The sequence below is a fragment of the Hyla sarda genome, chromosome 1, assembly GCF_029499605.1.
Source record: "Hyla sarda isolate aHylSar1 chromosome 1, aHylSar1.hap1, whole genome shotgun sequence".
In the NCBI taxonomy this organism is placed as follows: domain Eukaryota; kingdom Metazoa; phylum Chordata; class Amphibia; order Anura; family Hylidae; genus Hyla; species Hyla sarda.
In genome coordinates, this window is record NC_079189.1 from 127,004,284 (window position 1) to 127,023,807 (window position 19,524).

At 42.9% G+C, this 19,524-nt stretch overlaps 1 protein-coding gene across 2 annotated transcripts in view; it reads left to right on the forward strand.

The window, feature by feature from the left end:
• The window catches only part of DDX60 (DExD/H-box helicase 60), a 222,710-nt gene that overhangs the window by 183,673 nt on the left and 19,513 nt on the right, over positions 1–19,524 (forward strand). For both annotated transcript variants that reach the window (XM_056561070.1, XM_056561079.1), the window contains 4 exons: positions 5,360–5,464; positions 13,234–13,372; positions 14,719–14,840; positions 18,646–18,793. In XM_056561070.1, the coding sequence (XP_056417045.1) occupies positions 5,360–5,464; positions 13,234–13,372; positions 14,719–14,840; positions 18,646–18,793 (514 nt within the window). The remainder of the gene's footprint in view (positions 1–5,359; positions 5,465–13,233; positions 13,373–14,718; positions 14,841–18,645; positions 18,794–19,524) is intronic.

The following is a 19,524-nucleotide window of genomic DNA, read 5'->3' on the forward strand; positions in this document are numbered from 1 at the left end:
TAGATAGTTCACCATTAAAAGCATTTTTAAATGTAATTGTGTCTTCTAATCATGAGGTTGATGGGGTCATGTGTGCTTAAATTTTTAAAGTGTACCTGTCATCAATAAAAAAAAATCATATAATGTAGATAATACCACTATATGTATATTTGTAACATACATTGGTTAAAAAATATGTATATTTTGGTCCCTGCAGCTATTGCCTGTGTGTCTGAGGAGTCCAAATACAGGAAGTGAGGGTGGACAAGCAGGGCTCTGTGCAGTGAGGCTCTGTGAAACGCTACAGGCTCACACATGGTTTACAAGCCAGGAGCCTGCACAGAGCCCTGCTTGTCCTGTCCTCACTTCCTGCATGCAGGTACACTTTAAAGATCCTTCTTAAAGTACTTCTGTTGACACCTAAGACCCCATCAGAATACCGTCCAAAAGCTATTATGTGATATACTGCAGCATTCCCATGGACAGAACTGAAAAAGTGTGTGTGAGTAAGGAGGCCTGCAAACAGGGCCGGACCGGGGACAAAAACCAGCCCTGGAAATTATTGCATACCAGCCCCACAGCACTGTGTCATTGTGCCAGCCAACAGCCGGCATGCGGGCAGGCATATATATATATATATATATACACACATATATATGTATATATATGTGTAGATATTAGGGATGTAAGAAAAAATCGATTCCCGCGATTATCGCGATTTTTCACTTGCCGATACTGAATCGATTCAAAATATTTTTGAATCGATTCTTTTAGTGATGTGGAATTTGTATCTCCTGATGCACAGAAAGCATGTCCCGGGCATCAGGAGATACAAGTTCCACATTTTGTCAGCCGGATCTGACACGGTGGCGGCGCTCTGGATGTATGGAGCGGGCTCCGACTCGTGCCCGCTCCATACTCTGCGGCCCCCGGCTGATTTCAGTATCCGGGGACCGCCGCTAATAGCCAGCATGCAGCGATCGCCGCGGCTGGCTATTAACCCTTTAGATCGCCGCTGTCAAAGCTGACAGCGGCGTCTAAAGGGAGATGTGTATGCTCTCCGTGGCTCTGTCATTGATAGAGCCTGGCTGGACCAGGCTCTATCAATGGATCGCAGATGAATGGAGTTCAATAGAACTCTATTCATCTGTCTGAGGAATCTAATGATTCCTAAAAGACTAATAAAGTGTACAAAAAAAAATAAAAATAAAGTTTTAATAAAAGCGTAAAAGACATTGTTTTTTTTAGACAGAATCGGGATATATCGCGATGTATCGTCACCTAGACGGTATCGCGATATATCGGGATATATCGAATCGCCACACTGGTATCGCGATTCGAATCGCCAAATTCTTGGCGATTCACACCCCTAGTAGATATAGTTTTTTCAAGAAAACAGCACCTGAATGCACTGAAGAGTGCAAGCAAGTGTAGGAATGCTGGTCACAAATCCACAGCGAATTTTATAAAGAAAAAATAAAAAGTGGGTTTTATTCCAGCATGTGTAGAGTTACAGGCAACATTTCTGCTGGCTCACCCAGACATTGGGGGAGATTTATCAAAATCTGTCCTGAGGAAAAGTTGCCCAGTTGCCCACAGCAGCCAATCAGATCGCTTCTTTTATTTTGAAAAGGCCCTTTTAAAAATAAAAGAAGCTCTCTGAATATAACCTTGCCATGCACCATCTGAATACAATACCATAATGTATTGTGGCCCATAAAAACCATACCACCCCAAAAATTCCTTATAATAAACACTATAGCCGACATGTATAATTGTCTTTAGACAGTTTTTTGTGTCTAAAAATGGTGCAAAAAAGGCGCAAGCAGGGTTTTTTTTGTGCCTTTTTTCCGCTTCAGTTGTAATCCACTGATTTTGGCAATCCACATGATATGGACGGGTTTTATGAACTGCACCTTTTTGTGAAAAGGCGCAAAAAGGGCGCAAAGCCACTGAAAAGTCTCTAAAACGACACCAGCCCAGATTTAGCTTTTTAGTGTGTGTGAAGAGGGAAATTTAAGAAAATGCGACCTGCACAAAATTTATCAAATGCTCTGCTAACTTTTAATAAATTTGGTGCTCCTACACATCACCAGCACACAAAAAAGGTGTAGAAAAATACTTCACTTACACCTACAATGATAAATGTTGGTCTATACCTCTGAAATGCAAAACACTCTGTGCCCCTCACATATAATGCACCCTGTCCTGTGCCCCTCACATATAATGCACCCTGTCCTGTGCCCCTCACATATAATGCACCCTGTCCTGTGCCCCTCACATATAATGCACCCTGCCCTGTGCCCCTCACATATAATGCACCCTGTCCTGTGCCCCTCACATATAATGCACCCTGTCCTGTGCCCCTCACATATAATGCACCCTGTCCTGTGCCCCTCACATATAATGCCCTCTGTCCTGTGCCCCTCACATATAATGCACCCTGTCCTGTGCCCCTCACATATAATGCACCCTGTCCTGTGCCCCTCACATATAATGCACCCTGTCCTGTGCCCCTCACATATAATGCCCTCTGTCCTGTGCCCCTCACATATAATGCCCCCTGTCATGTGCCCCTCACATATAATGCACCCTGTCCTGTGTCCCTCACATATAATGCCCTCTGTTCTGTGCCCCTCACATATGCACCCTGAGGGGGCAGGACAGGGGGCATTATATGTGAGGGACACAGGACATTGGGCATTATATATGAGGGGCACATGACAGGGGGCATTATATGTGTGGGGCACATAACAGGGGGCATTATATGTGAGGGGCACAGGACAGAGGGCATTATATGTGAGGGGCACATGACAGGGGGAATTATATGTGAGGGGCACAGGACAGGGTGCATTATATGTGAGGGGCACAGAACATGGGGCATTATATATGAGGGGCACATGACAGGGGGCATTATATGTGAGGGGCACAGGACATGGGGCATTATATATGAGGGGCACATGACAGGGGGCATTATATGTGGGGGCACATGACAGGGGGCATTATAAGTGAGGGGCACATGTCAGGGGGGCATTATATTGTGAGGGGCACAGGACATGGGGTATTATATATAAGGGGCACATGTCAGGGGGGCATTATATATAAGGGGCACATGGCAGGGGGGCATTATATGGGCACATGACAGGGGGGTCCTGTCATTTGCCCCCACATATAATGCCCCTCTGCCATGTGCCCCTCATATATAATGCCCCCCTGACATGTGCCCCTCACTTATCATTTGCTTCTCCCCTTCTCACACCTTCACTGACACTTCAAGAATGGAGCAGCCGCAGCCCGCAGTGTGTGAGAAAGGTGACAGAGTGGTGGAGCGGGACAGTGCCCGCTCCACCATGCTAGCTTCACTATGCGGCCGCTGCTGCTCTGCATACAAGGGCCTGATACTATTATCAGGCCCTTGTATGCTAGTGTAGTGTAGTGTGCATGGGCGGCCGCCGCGGCCCGACCGCGCTGAATATATATATATTGCTGGCCCCAGGGTGAGCGGCCCACGGGGAATTTTCCCGGTATCCTGCCAAGCCAGTACGGCCCTGCCTACAAACCCACACCAGTTCTTTCAGGAGGAATAGGCAAAAACGCCAGCATTTTATTGTGAGAAGCTTTCGGAAAGGCTACCCAAAATGCTTAACCCAAGTTTGACATATTAAAGGCAATGCTACTAAATACCAACTACGTGTATGTAAACATCTGAGCCACTAGGAAAGCGATGAAAGAAATCATTGTCTCTATTATTCTCATTTATTCTCATTCTTGAAATATTGTACTGATCCTAACTGACCTAAGAGAAGGAATGTGTACTAGAATTAGATGTCAAGAATTGTGAAAAACTGAGTTTTAATGAATGTAGGTATATGCAAACTTATGACTTTAACTGTAGAATTTGATTTTTTTGAGTCTTATGGAGACAAGCTGATTGCAAGAAAGCCAACTACACAGCCCAGCCCCAGTCTAAAGACTCACAAAAAAGGAGACATGGGAAATCTTGTGCACTGTGTCTAGTTTTACTAGCCTGCCCTATCAGGCCCACAGCAGTATCAGCAGGGATGTCGTTACACCACAAAGCTAATAAGTGGGTTGCAGAAGACAGGAAATGTTGGTTTATTTTATGTGTTCTAGTGGGCAGTGTGAAAATCTGGAAGAATTCAATATATTTTTATATGGTCATAGTCATACAATAAAGTGTTAAACATTTAAAAAACAAAAATAAAAAAGAATTATTATTTTAAGGGGTAGTTCAGTGGTGAAAAACTTATCCCCTATCCTAAGGATAGGGGATAAGTTTGAGATCGCGGGGGGTCCGACCGCTGGGGCCCCCTGCGATCTCTCTGTACGGGGCCCCGGCTCTCCGCCGAGATAGCGGGTGTCGACCCCCGCACGAGGCGGCGGCCAACACGCCCCCTCAATACATCTCAATGGCAGAGCCGGAGATTGCTGAAGGCAGCACTTCGGCTCTGCCATAGAGTTGTATCGAGGGGGCGTGTCGGCCTCCGCCTCGTGCGGAGGTCGACACGCCCCCTTCCCGCCGGCTGTCGGGGCTCCATACAGGAGATCGCGAGGGGCCCCAGCGGTTGGACCCCCCGCGATCTGCAACTTATCCCCTATCCTTAGGATAGGGGATAAGTTGCTCACCACTGGACTACTCCTTTAAAAGGAAGTTTTCTGATGATACATTACCTTCAAGATACAGACAACCCTTTTTAACAACTGTACCAACACTTTGAAGCTCTATTTTATAACATCTTAGCTTGGGTGACACTCGGCACCTATAGACCAATATGGGATCAGTTTAACGAATACCTTGTGAGCGTGTACATGATAGATCTATTACCCAGATTCCAGTGTACCACATCAGTAATAGGTGCCACTATGAGGCATGTGTTTTATAGTTCCATCACCCACTGGCTATAGTAATGTTTTTTTAATAGTTTTTTTGTTGTTGCAAATCAACTGAGAAGCTCACGATGTGTCCATTAAATGGATGCCTGTGACAGATGCAATACATTAGCATTTGCTACCTATAAGCTAATATTTTTTTTAAGGCTGAGGAAAATTATGGAATAGCTTGGTCTATTTTTTTTGGGTAAAACACCAATGTCATATTGCCAAACAGAGGCCAAATGGACTCTCTTGGGGTCGTGACAATAGACCCTTATGGGCTCGTTTAGCATGTACATTGGGAGCTTTCCTGACCTACGTGCTAAATAGCTTAACTTCTATTTTCTTTCTTCTAAACTCCCTTCCCCTTTTCCCTGCATTTCTTGTTCAAAATATCAAGAATTGGCCCCAAGATTTACTTTTAGTTTTTGTGTTGAAATGAAACATTATGAAATAGTAATATAAAAATAACAATGCACCTTCTTAGGTTTTATCAATGTTGATGCACCCACTTATGTCATTCAAACAACCACAAGAAGCACAGATGTTGAAGCTGTACTGCATATTCTCACTGCAATTCCTTCTCTATGAGGTATGTACAATGACATTGTGAATTATTACTGCATTTTAATTTTCATAATATTTCCAGCTATGTCAATCTAAAGGACCCGGTTACAATGGTAAACGTCTAAAAAAATAAAATACTTATTTAGACTTTATTCGTAAGGCTAGGTTTCCACACAGGTTTTTTCTGGCATTTTTGGATATCTGCCACTGCAGTTTTTGAGCCAAAGCCAAAAGTGTATTCAAAAGGAATAGGACATATAAAGGAAGGACTTGTACTTTTCCTTCACTTCTGACTTTGGCTCAAAAACTGCAGTGGTAATATTAAAAAAACTCCGGAAAAAAACCTGTGTGGAAACCTAGCCTCTTTGAAACTTTACACTTGTCAAACACTACATTAGTTTAGCAAGCCCAGGTTCTAAAGAAATTAACATCACATCAACAAAAATAAATCATTTCTTTAATTCTCATTAACAGACATGGACAAAATTGTTGGTACCCTTCCTTCCTTAACCCCTTCACGACGAGCGACGTACATGTACGGCGCCGCAAAGTGTCACTTGGCGCACGGCGGCGTACATGTACGTCGCGGGGTTCTGGGAGCGCCGCATCACCGGTAGCGGTGATCGGGCCAGTATGGCTGCTGTTACCTAACAGCAGCCATCCCGGCATATCGCCCTAAGACCTCCCCATATCGGTGATCGCCGTGATTGGCTAGTAAATTCTTACCAGTGAATCACCGATCTTCCGGCCATTCGGGTCTTTGGAGACCCGGTGACCCGGAAGATAAGGGTGAATGACGCTGTATGACACAGCGCCAATCACACTCGCGGTCCAGGAAGGAGGTGGCATGGATGCCACCTCCCGATCGATGTGATTGGACGGCGTGATCTGCCGTCCAATCACTGCAGCGCAGGGGAATATGAATTTCTGTCCCTCAGCTCTGCCCACTCACTTCAGTTGGGGTCAGTGAGCAGAGCGGAGCGACGGGACCCCGACCTGCTGCGGGCTTGCTGGGACCTGTAGTGCGCCGCGATCGTTGGTAAGTGGTGAGGGACAGGTTGCAGCAGGAGGCAGGGAGAGATTAGGGAGGGAGAACAGCTTCACCCCTGTTTTTTGGGGGTGTATTATTTTTTTTCCAATTTTTTCCCAATTTTTTTCCTTTTTTGTGTTTTTCCCTTTTCTTTTTCCTTTAGCGTCCCCCCCCCCAATGTTTTCTTTAGCGTTTTTTTTTTTGTGACTGTTGTCCGTGCCACCAGCAACTGTTTGGTGCTGCGCAGTCGGACCGTGATTGCTGATCAGTAATCTTTCACTGATCAGCTTTTTTTTTTTATTCTGCATTTTTGGGGATTTTTTTTTATTCCGTCATCTTGCCGGCGCTGATCAGTGAAGCACTTTACTGATCAGCAAGATCAGCAATCAGCGTTTTTTTTTGTTGTTTTTTTTTTACTGTTACTGTAAAAAAAACACAACACTACACTACACTTTGAAATAAAGTTAAAGTAAAAAACACACACACCCTTGTACATATCCCCCCCAACCGCCCCTGCCACCCCCCCCCCCCCGTCCCCCCCCGTCCACATCCACCCAAACCCCCCGTCCCCCCATGGCTAAGAGGGTATATTCGGTGGAGGAGGCATATGCCTTTGTTGCCTCCAACACCGAATCCTCGAGTGATGGAGAAGACGAAGACCCCTCTTTCCTTATTTCTTCGTCTTCCCCCTCATTATCCAGTGATGATGAGCCCCCTAGAAGGCAGCGCTGCAGGGCAATGCCAGTAGCCCCCCAAACTAGCGTCCCTCTTCCTAGTGCTAGTTCCCCTGTCCCCCATACTAGTGACCCTGTCCCCCTTATAGATGACCTCATCTGGACCCCAGTTCCGGACAATTATGAGGCACGGATTCCTGGGTTTGTGGGAGACCCAGGAATCCAATTTGACACAACAGGCCTCACTGAAATAGACTTTTTTACGTTCTTTATCAGTGAGGACTTTGTCAATTTGATGGTGGCGCTAACTAATCTTTACGCCCAACAATATTTGACCCAGAACCCTAACAGTTTTTTGGCTAGGCCCGACAGAGGGACCCCTGTCAATGACATGCGGACATTTTGGAGCCTTGTTCTGCATATGGGCCTAGTGAAAAAACCTAGCATTCGCCAATACTGGAGTAGGGATGTTCTTTACAACACCCCACTGTACGGTAAGGCCATGAAAAGGGATCACTTTGAAGCTATCCAGAAATGTTTGCATTATGCAGATAATGCAACATGTCTGCCTAGAGATGATCCCACCTATGACCACCTGTTCAAAAAACGGCCAGTCATAGATCATTTTACCACTAAATTTGAAGAGGCCTATGTCCCCCAAAAATATATCGCCATTGATGAGTCCCTTATTAGTTTAAAAGGAAGGCTCCATTTCCGCCAGTACATTCCCAGTAAAAGGGCAAGGTATGGCGTGAAATTATACAAGCTCTGTGAGAGCACCTCAGGGTACACTTACAGATTTAGGGTATGCGAAGGGAAGGATTCCCGCATTGAACCCCCAGAATGCCCCCCCCCCCCATCCTGGGAGTTAGCAGAAAAATTGTGTGGGAACTTATGTACCCACTGCTTGATAAAGATTACCACTTATACGTGGATAACTTTTATACAAGCATCCCCCTCTTCAAGTCTCTTTCCGCCAGAGCCATTGTTGCTTGTGGCACTGTGCGGAAAAATCAGAGAGGCCTTCTAAAACATCCTATAAAAACGCCAATCCCTAGGGGTGAAAGTAGGGCCCTTACTAGTGACAATATATTGCTGGTCAGATATAAGGACAAGAGGGATGTCCTTATGCTGACCACCATTCACAGAAATGGCAGCACCCCTGTCACTGTACGAGGTACCGCAACACCGGTCCTCAAACCGGATTGTGTCCTGGGGTAAAATCAGTATATGGGAGGAGTTGATCTCTCAGATCAAGTCCTCAAACCATATAGCGCCATGCGCAAAACCAAAAAGTGGTACAAAAAAGTAGCAGTGTCCATGGTCCAGACGGCATTGTACAACGCTTTTGTACTATTCTGGAGCGCAGGCAATAGGAGAACATTCCTTCATTTTCAGGAGGTAGTGATCAAGGCCCTGATCTTTGGCGACCAGGACAGAGCGGGTCCAAGTACTGAAACTGAAGGCGCCCGTATTGTACCAGGGCAACATTTTCCAGGACAGGTCCCACAAACTGGAAAATTGTCACGGTCCCAGAAAAGATGCCGAGTCTGTTCTAAAAAAGGGAGAAGAAAGGACACCACTTTCCAGTGTGACACCTGTCCTGAAAAACCAGGCCTCTGCATCAAGGAATGCTTCAAGGCATATCACACATCTAAATTTAAAAATGTTCCCCATTTTTATCTTTCCCCAAATTATCTGCGCTTTGTACATGAGCCATGTGGCGTTGTACAGAGCTTTTGTTCTTTTCCAATGCATTGGTGACGTTGTACAGGAGCTTGGGACCATGGCTATGTACAGCGCTTTTCCGATGCATTGGCAACACAGGGACTTTTCAGTCCCTGGTTGTAATAATCACCAAAAAGTCTCAAGAACATTGACCCAGGGATTAATTCTGATTGCCATATTTGGAGTCGGGAAGGAATTTTTCCCCCTGGGGGCAAAGTGGCATCCGCCTCAAGTTTTTTTTTTGCCTTCCTCTGGATCAACACAGTAGGGTAGTGTTTCCCAACCAGGCTGCCTCCAGCTGTTGCAAAACTACAACTACCAACATGCTGGCAGTCACAGTTTTGCAACAGCTGGAGGCACCCAGGTTGGGAAACACTTCAATAGGGGAAGGTTTACTAACTGCGGTGTTTTGGTACACCGCATGTAAGTAAAACTCTGCAACTATCAGCCACCCCTATGCAAATCACTAATTTAGGCCTAAAATATGCATAGCGCTCTCTCACTCCTGAGCCCTGTTGCATTTGCCTGGCAACAGTTTAGGGCCACATAAGGGGTATTTCTATACTCGGGAGAAATTGCTTCACAATTTTGGGGGGCTTTTTCTCCTTTCACCTCTGATAAAAAAAATGTGGGCTACATATGCATGTTAGTGTAAAAAAAATACTTTTTCTACACTAACATGTTGGTGTAGCCCCATACCTTTAAGTTTCACAAGAGATAAAAGGAGAAAAAGACCCCCAAACGTTTTAAAGCATTTTCTCTTGAATACAGAAATACCCCATGTGTGGCCGTAAAGTGTTCTGTGGGTGCACAACATGGCTCAGGAGTTAGAGAGCACCTGAGGCCTAAATTGGTGATTTGCACAGGGGTGGCCAATAGTTGCAGTATTTCAGACATAAACCTAAAACAAAAACCACCCACATGTGACCCCATTTTGGAAACTACACCCCTCAAAGAACGTAACAAGGGGAATAGTGAACCCTGACTCCTCGCAGGTGTTTAAGGACTTTCAGTTGAAGGGGAATGTGAAAAAGGAAAATTGGATTTTTAACACTGCTGTTACCCCAAATTTTTCTTTTTCACAAGAGGTAATTGGAGGAAATGGACCCCAAAGTTTGAAGCACAATTTCTCCCGATTCAGAAAACACCCCATATGGGGTTGATAAGTGCTCAGCTGGCGCACTAGAGGTCTCAGAAGGGAAGGAGCAAGAATTTTGCTGAAATATTACTCCTTCTCTTCTGAGACCTGTAGTGCGCCAGCAGAGCATTTTTCATCCCCATATGGGGTGTTTTCGAAATCGGGAGAAATTGGGCTCCAAAATTTGGGAGGTATTTTCTGCTATTACCCTTTTTAAAAATGTAAAATTTTTGGGAAACCAAGCATTTTTTTTTACATATGCAAAAGTCGTGAAACACCTGTGGGGTATTAAGGTTCACTTTACCCCTTGTTACGTTCCCCAAGGGGTCTAGTTTCCAAAATGTAATGCCATGTGTTTTTTTTTTTGCTGTCCTGGCACCAGAGGGGCTTCCTAAATGCGACATGCCCCCCGAGCAAAATTTGCTCTCAAAAAGCCAAATGTTACTCCTTCTCTTCTGAGCATTGTAGTTCGCCCGCAGTGCACTTCAACTCCACTTATGGGGTACTTCCATACTCAGAAGAGATGGGGTTACAAATTTTGGGGGGTCTTTTTTGCTATTAACCCTTGCAAAAATGTGAAATTTGGGGGGAAACCCACATTTTAGTGAAAAAAATAAAAAAAATGTTTACATATGCAAAAGCCGTGAAACCCCTGTGGGGTATTAAGGCTTACTTTACCCCTTGTTACGTTCCCCAAGGGGTCTAGTTTCCAAAATGTAATGCCATGTGGGGGGTTCTTTGCTGTCCTGGCACCATAGGGGCTTCCTAAATGCGGCATGCCCCCAGAGCAAAATTTGCTTCCAAAAAGCCAAATGTGACTCCTTCTCTTATTTTATAATTTTTTTTATGTTTTTTTTACATATGCAAAAGTCGTGAAACCCCTGTGGGGTATTAAGGTTCCCTTTACCCCTTGTTACGTTCCCCAAGGGGTCTCGTTTCCAAAATGGTATGCCATGTGGTTTTTTTTTTTGCTGTCCTGGCACTATAGGGGCTTCCTAAATGCGGCATGCCCTCAGAGCAAAATTTGCTTCCAAAAAGCCAAATGTGACTACTCCTCTTCTGAGACCTGTAGTGCCCCAGCAGAGCACTTTTCATCCCCATATGGGGTATTTTCTGAATCAAGAGAAATTGGGCTTAAAATTTTGGGGGGTATATTTTGCTATTACCCTTTTTAAAAATGTAAAATCTTTGGGAAAACAAGCATTTAAGGTAAAAAAAAAAAATTTTTTTTTTACATATGCAAAAGTCGTGAAACACCTGTGGGGTATTTAGGCTCACTTTATTCCTTGTTACATTCCCCGAGGGGTCTAGTTTCCAAAATGGTATGCCATGTGGTTTGATTTTTTTGCTGTTCTGGCACCATAGGGGCTTCCTGAAGGTGACATGCCCCCCAAAAACCATTTCAGAAAAATGTTCTCTCCAAAACCTCCTTGTCGATCCTTCGCTTCTGAGCCCTCTACTGCGCCCGCCGAACAATTTACATAGACATATGAGGTATGTGCTTACTCAAGAGAAATTGGGTTACAAATACAATTAAAAAGTTTCTCCTTTTACCCCTTACAAAACCCAAAAATTGGGTCTACAAGAACATGCGAGTGCAAAAAAAATGAAGATTTTGAATTTTCTCCTTCACTTTGCTGCTATTCCTGTGAAACACCTAAAGGGTTAAAACACTTACTGAATGTCATTTTGAATACTTTGGGGGGTGCAGTTTTCATAATGGGGTCATTTATGGGGTATTTCTAATATGAAGACCCTTCAAATCCACTTCAAACCTGAACTGGTCCCTGAAAAATAGCGAGTTTGAAAATTTTGTGAAAAATTAGAAAATTGCTGCTGAACTTTAAAGCCCTCTGATGTGTTCCAAAAGTAAAAAACATGGCAATTTTACGATGCAAACATAAAGTAGACATAATGTATATGTGAACCTGAAAAAAATGTATTTTGAATATCCATGTTCCTTACAAGCAGATAGCTTCAAAGTTAGAAAAATGCAAAATTTTCAATTTTTTCATCAAATTGGTCTGGACAGTTCCGGAGACAGGTGTCATCAGAGAGCACTTAGATCGAAAATGAACAACTCAACTTCAGCAACTCATAAGTACTGAAAGGATTAAGATGTTTTAATAGAAGTAATTTACAAATCTGTTTAACTTTCTGTAGCCAGTTGAGATATATATATATATATATATATATATATATATATATATCAAGTTTTTTCCTGGATAACCCCTTTAAAACTGAGAAAAGTAATAATGAGTAAAAATTTACTGAAAATTAACTGATGAAAAATTGCTTTTGAATTCTGGTTCAATAGAATCATTTTAAAAAACAAAATAATGAAACTGTCCTGGCCAGAAAAGATAGAAAATGCGTCACAGGTGTCTCCAAACTTGTAATCAGTCAGTCACCTATTTAAAGGGTGAAAAGTAGTCACTATGCTGTTTGGTATGATGGTACAAAAACCAGAGAGAACACAACGGAGTCATTTAAAAAAAGTGTATGTGCCAAATATGCACAAATTTTATTGTTTCCGTAGCAGATAAGACAGTGCATAAATAAAAACATGTATATGCGAGAAAGAGGAATACAACAACAGATGGTGATATCACCGGCTCTGCACAGAAAGAGATCAAGGTACATAAATAATGGAATATGTCCCAATTCAAATATAAAAAGGTATATGCATATAAACAGATGGCACAGGCACATCTAAAGTACATATATATATAGCTATTGCACATTAAAGGATATTGCACACAACAAAGGTCGCTCATATGCTCATATGGTGGTGCAAAAAATAAGCCATCATATGGATTTTTTGGGTGCAAAATTGAAAGAGTTATGATTTTTTAAAGGCAAGGAGCAAAAAAACGAAAATGCAAAAACGGAAAAAACCCCGGTCCTTAAGGGGGTTAAGAGCTTAAATTAGTCAGCTTATTGTAAACACCAATTAAGGCTCCAGATAACATTTGAGCACTAGGGGGAATTGAGTAAGGATCAAACCAAGCAGTACCTCTTACCTAACCTCATGTTTGGGGCAAACTTGGCACAGTTTAAGGCCCACTGTAAGCAGTCTAAAATATAGATATGACAATTACAAAGTATTTTAATGTTTAACTATTCTTTTTTTTTTTTTTCAAATATACTATTTTAAATCTTATAGAAGTGGTGACTATTTTCAATATTAAATTGTATGAAGTAACAATATATGTTTCTTGTAGGGATTCTTGAATCACGATTGTCAACCTACTGCATTTACAGGACTTGTTACTCATTTACATTACCAGGAACCATCAAATTTTGTGTTTGTCCACTTTCTAGAAAAAGGCCTTTTTCACAAAGTCTGCAAACGGTTAAAAGGTACCTATTCTACATTTAAAACGGGTTATGCAAATATAATAATAATATTGAAGAGATAGCTCCAACGTATCTTCACCCAAGGAGTAAAACATGCAACTGTTTGTCATCACAATGAATGCTCCTCCTCTCCTCATGGTGGTTTCACACAGAGCGCTTTTTGGGAAAAATGGCAGAAAAAATGCTTTGCGTTTTTGTTTTGTTTTTTGTAGTGAAAGCGCTGATGTGGAAATCCACAGTTGCTTTGTAGAGAATGATAGGAGTTCTGGTCGTGAACAAGTGGTGCGCTCCATTCATTTTGAGGACAATTTTGTCCCCATTGGGATAAGTGGTGGTTGGGCCCCCACAAATCAGTTTGATATCACCTTTTCTATAGATAGGGGATAACAAGCTGAGATAAAAATACCTTTTTGAGCATTAGTTATCTAAAACCATAAAACTTCTTTTTGCTGACCATAAATATATGATGCAATCAGATCATCAGACATATAACATATAAATCATCCAGTAAGGCTTTTAGTCAATAGCATTACAAACACACACTTCCATAAAAAATTTAACACCTTTATGATGTTCACATTCAGATCTGGAATCTGCACTAAGAATACATGTCTATTCTTTCTGCTGAGTCTGCATGGAAATGCATTGCCGTCTATGAAACGGCACATTACCGAGCGGTCCTTGTTGTTCTGCCGGCACTCCACTGTGTGGGGAATGGCCATGCAGAATTTTTTCGTGCGGATATTCTCCCGTGTGAACATAGCCTTAGTCATGCTCTGTGCATTCTGTGATAATGTGGATGCAATAAAGAGTGCAAAGGAAGGGTCTCGCCTACATTTTTTTACCGATCAGAGCCAGACCTGTTTTCTGTTGTACAATTTTTTTTAATAGAATTTTTAGTATATAATCACCGGGCAGTCAACTCTTTTTATCAGCATTTAGAGATTTTTCTGGACATAGCAAGAGAAGACTTGAGGGGACCATATTAACTTCTATAGGATAGTTTTCTAGCATACTCTGTGGTCTGTGCAGAGATAATTGTGCAGGAAGGGGAGAGGATGTGCTCTGAACACTTATTGTAAATAGCCTGATCCCTTCTTATTTAAACACTGGATTTACCTTCCATTGTGCATGTGTGCATTATCGTCCGTAATCATTAAAACAAAAAGTGGCCGAGTAAAAAAAAGAACTCCCTTTTTTAGTGACTGCTGCTGCAAATGCATATGTAAGGCCTTAGTGACATTCCAGCCTTAGCGTCATCAAAATATAACTTTATTAACATGGGCATGTTAAATGAGACACAATTCCAGGCATATGATTAACCATGCACTGTTTTTATTGTTTCATAGGTTCTACCAAATTTTCGGACTCTGTAATGGAAACCCTTGTGCTGATATTAGCACACCTTATTGGGAGGCGCTACTTATCACCAAACAGAGTTCCAGGGGATGAAACATTTTTTCAGTCAAAGGTAAACATATGTTACAGTTGTCTGCAGCTAATACAGTATATCATATGCTTCTAAAGAATTCAAAAAGAAGGTGGCCATCCAACTACAATTTGGAGACATACTGTAGGTTACTAATAGCAATATGTCAAATGGGACATTATTTGCAGTATTTTCTTTCAATCATGTTAAAATTAAGGACGTTCCATGTAAATAGTTTTACTTTTTAACATACAGTATATCAGTACATACAGTATCTCAGTACACCCCTCACATAAGATTGCCAAGACCATAAAACTGAGTTCCACTGGAAAATAGACATATGAGTTCTGCAGGCATTGCTGCAGAGGTTGAAGTGGTAGTGGGGTGGTGGGGGGGGGGGGGGGGGGGGGGGTCAGCCTGTCAGTGCTCAGACCATAAGCCACACACTGCATTAAATTGGTCTGTATGGCTGTCATCCCAGAAGAAAGCCTCTCTTATAGATGATGCATAAGAAAGCCCACATGTACAATTAGGGCATGGATTACTGGAACCATGTCCTTAGGTCCGATGAGACCAAGATAAACTTGTTTGGTTCAAATGGTGTCATGTATGGGTGGTGGCAACCAGGTGGTGAGTACAAAGACAAGTGTGTCTTGTCTACTAGTCAAATATGGTAGTGGGAGTGTCATGGTCTTGGCCTGCATGAGTGCTGAGGGCACTGGGGAGCTACTTTATTGAAGGAACCATGAATGCCATCATGTGCATACGGATGTACGGAAGCAGAGCATGATCCCCTTAATTCAGGTACTGGGCCACAGGGCAGTATTCCAACAAGATAATGACCCTGAGCACAGCTCCAAGATGACCACTATCTTGCTGAAGAAGCTAAGGGTAAAAATGATGGACTGCCCAAGCATGTCTCTAGACCTAAACCCTATTGAACATCTGTGGGGCATCCTCAAATGAAAGGTGGGGGATTGCAAGGTCTCTAACATCCACTATCTCCGGGTTGTTGTCATTAAGTAGTTGAAGAGGACCCCAATGGCAATCCAAATAGTGGTGACCACATAAAATATTGACATTTTTGGCCCAATTGGAACTTTTTCACTTAGAGGTGTACTTACTTTAGTTGCAAAGATTTAGACATTTACAGCTGTGTGTATTTGGAGGCGTCAGCAGCATTAAACACTGTTATACAGACTGTGCACTCACTACTTTACAATGTAGCAGAGTCATTTTTTCAGTGTTATCACATGAAAACATACAATAAAATATTTACTAAAATGTCAGGGGTGTAATCACTTATGTCAGATACTGTATTTGGTGGGCATATCAATATTTGGTCCTCATTAAGGTATTGTTCACATATATCTTAGTTGCTGCAGAAATTACACACAAAAATCCACAGGAAATCTCATAGCATGTAATCAGCAAGTTTTCATGCATGAAATTTACAGCAATTATGGTATGTGTGAACATACCCTTAAACAGTATATAGGAATATATATCATGCAACTGATCAAAAATCTGTATGAAGTTACATTATAAGACATTAAACACAAGGATGCCAAACCCACTCCCAAGGCCTACATGGTCTTTGCCGTTCGGAACATCCAAGTGTGCATGCCACTTCTGAAACTTATCTGCATGTGCAGGTCTCAGGTGTTGACTGTCACACACTTCAATAAAAATAACTAACAGCTATATCTGCCAGCATGCAGGAGTGCCATTGGAAATTTAGGGGCTCCATACACCTGAAGAGTCTGCACCACCCTTCCTCCAAAACCCTCTATTCCAATTTAGGACATATTTTTGGTTGTTTATAGAACCTCCAGATGTGGTGATAACAAATAGGGTTTTTTTTGTTTTTTTGTTTTTTTTTTGTTTTAGTTTTTTTTTTGTTTATATTTTTTTTTGAGGAACTTAGGGAACTTGTAAGAGTTATAGATCAATCTTGTGTATTTGTACTGCATTGCTCTCTTAGATCTGTGCTCTACTGTTAGAGCCTGACATAGTCAGGCTCTATCAATAGCAGGGTTCTGGCAGCCATGGAGGCCTCAGCAAAGGCCTCTGGCTGCCGTGACAATTAATCACGATGTGGGGATCTAATCTGCACCACTAATGATGGATAGAACCACCTTGTAAACTTTGACCGCAGTATTGAAGTGGTCAATACACGGCAGCGGAGATTGCTCTGCACCGACTATTACCAACGGCCTCCAGCTGCTGAAAGAAGCTTGGTGCTTCTGGTGTGGAGAAGCTTGAGTCCCGAGCCCTCTTCATGCTCCCTTAACTGCGCCATTAAGAGGTTAAAGGGGTTATCCAGGAATAGAAAAAAACACAGCTACTTTCTTTCAAAAAACACTTTCTGTCTTTCTCCAGGTTGGGTGTGGTTCTGCGGCTCAGTTCCATTGAAGTGAATGGAACCAAGTTGTAAAACGACACCCAACCTGTAGACAGATATGGAGCTGTTTTTGAAAGAAATTAGCTGTGTTTTTCTATTCCTGGATAACCCCTTTAGGATACAACACTGTGACCCAAAAAAGTGCCTTGATTTCTGGTGCAAGATTCTGGTGCAGTTGAAGCAAATTTATAGTTGGTCTAAACTTAGACTAGACAGTATAAGAATGCAGCAGCTTGAACTACTTGGATAAATCTGGCACATTCTTAGACTATCTAGTCTAAGTTTACATTGTCGAAGAATTAGTTTGTAGAAAATCTGGGCCACTGATTCTGTGTGTACTGAAGGTATTAGGCTAGGGTTACACAGGGACTCATGTTAGATGACAGCAAGTCTCATCCAAGTTGCACAACCAAAATATTTGTTGTGACTTTATGCGACTTGCTTTCAAACAACTTTATTACAGTTGTGACTTGGTTGTTTACAAAATAGCCAAATAGCAGAGAAGTTGCAACTGCGCAGGACTTGTATTTAGGTAAGTGGTGGCAAAGTCATGTGTGAACAAAAATCGAAGATTGATTTTTTTGCAACTGTCATGTAACTGTTCCACCCTAGCTAAACTGTTCCACCCTCTGTTTTTCTTTCATTCGCCCACTTCTACTTCGCTGATTCTTATTGGTTGGTCAAGATAGCAGAAATCTTTATTACCTTAGTATGGGTGGATACAGGCAGTAAAATAAAGTAAAAGTTTCCACCAAACTAAAGAACGATAGCATGCACGCACCACATAGACCGTGTCTAAGCGTCCGGAGGTCCAGGATCACTGGGAGGCATCAAGGCTAACGCCGAAGTGCTCAGAGGCTACGTCGGTCGTTTCACGCGACAGTGCGCGCTTCTTCTGGCCTCTAAGAGGCCGGAAGAAGCACGCACTGTCGCGTGAAACGACCGGCATAGCCTCTGAGCGCTTCAGCATTTGCCTTGATGCCTCCCGGTGATCCCAGACCTCTAGACGCTTAGACACGGTCTATGTGGTGAGTGCATGCTATTGTTCTTTAGTTTGGTGCATATTATTTACTGTAGCTTTATTGCGTGAACCCCAGAGATGTCACTTGTTCTGCTGGATCCATGCACTGCCCCGCAGATGTATCCTTTGTAGCAGCTGTGTTGATACCAGGAGTGCTCTCCCCTTAATTCCATTTTCTATTTTTTTGACTCACTTAACGTAAAAGTGTAACTAGGTGGTTGATCGATCAAGAACAATAGACTTACATTATGAGACCATCTCGGTCACATGGTTTTGAGCTTTTTTTGTTCCCTCCCTTCAAAAAAAATAAAATAAATTGCATGCAACTATGAAAAACAAACAAACAATCAAACAGAAAAAGCTGGTTAATGTTAAAAATAAAATAAAACCTAATTCAATCTATATATTCTGTTTTGGTGCAGGTTTTTCTTGATAAACTTCCAAAAGAATTTACTGCTGTTGTTGAAAATTACAACAGTAAAGTTGCAACTGTATTTGGACACTGTATTCTTGCAGGTTCCAAACTGGCAGATATGGAGAAGGAATACCAACTACCACTATCCAAAATCAGTAAGTATTTTCTATTATATTTAGGCATCCTTTACACAATCTTTTGTTGTTGCATATACAAAAAGCTGAAATAAACAATAGGCAATAAGTTAAAGGTTGAATGACAACCTGAGTTTATAAGAGGGGCCTGGGTGGTATAAATACCAGTACGTGCAGGCTCGGGGGCACGTTGGACGTCACGCTGTTAGGTGTGGCGTCTGGCTGCAGCACGCACGTTTGAATTTCCCGCCAGGATTCTGAGAGCGAGGAGCGTTGGTGGCAGGTAGATGGGCTCTGCCCGCATTGGTAGCAGGAGGGGAGCTTCAGGAGCGGCAGTCAGAGCCATCATGCCGGTGATTTGTTTCCCTTTCGGCTCTCCTTTACACCAGGGTGACACAGCGGCGGGCTATTCCCGGGGGGAGGGGTTGACTGGTGGCGACCTCTCATGGCATTGCATGGCATTTTTACTCTTTCTCCTCCGGGGAGCGTTCGGGCATGGGCTGTAAGTGCTGCAGGCATTGCCCATACCAGTCCGCCTAATCACCATGCCCTCCCTCCCTTTTCAAGCATTGTGCCCCTGGTCCAGTCTGCAGGCACAGTCCACGTACAGATACCCAGCCTGCGCATCGCCAGCTCCGCTCTGTTCGGCGTGACGCAGGAGCCGGGAGATCTCACAGGACAAGAAAGTGCACAGCATAGTCTGGCAGCGTGGGTGTTGCCCCGCCCCTCTGGCGCCGCGTTCCGGTGGTACT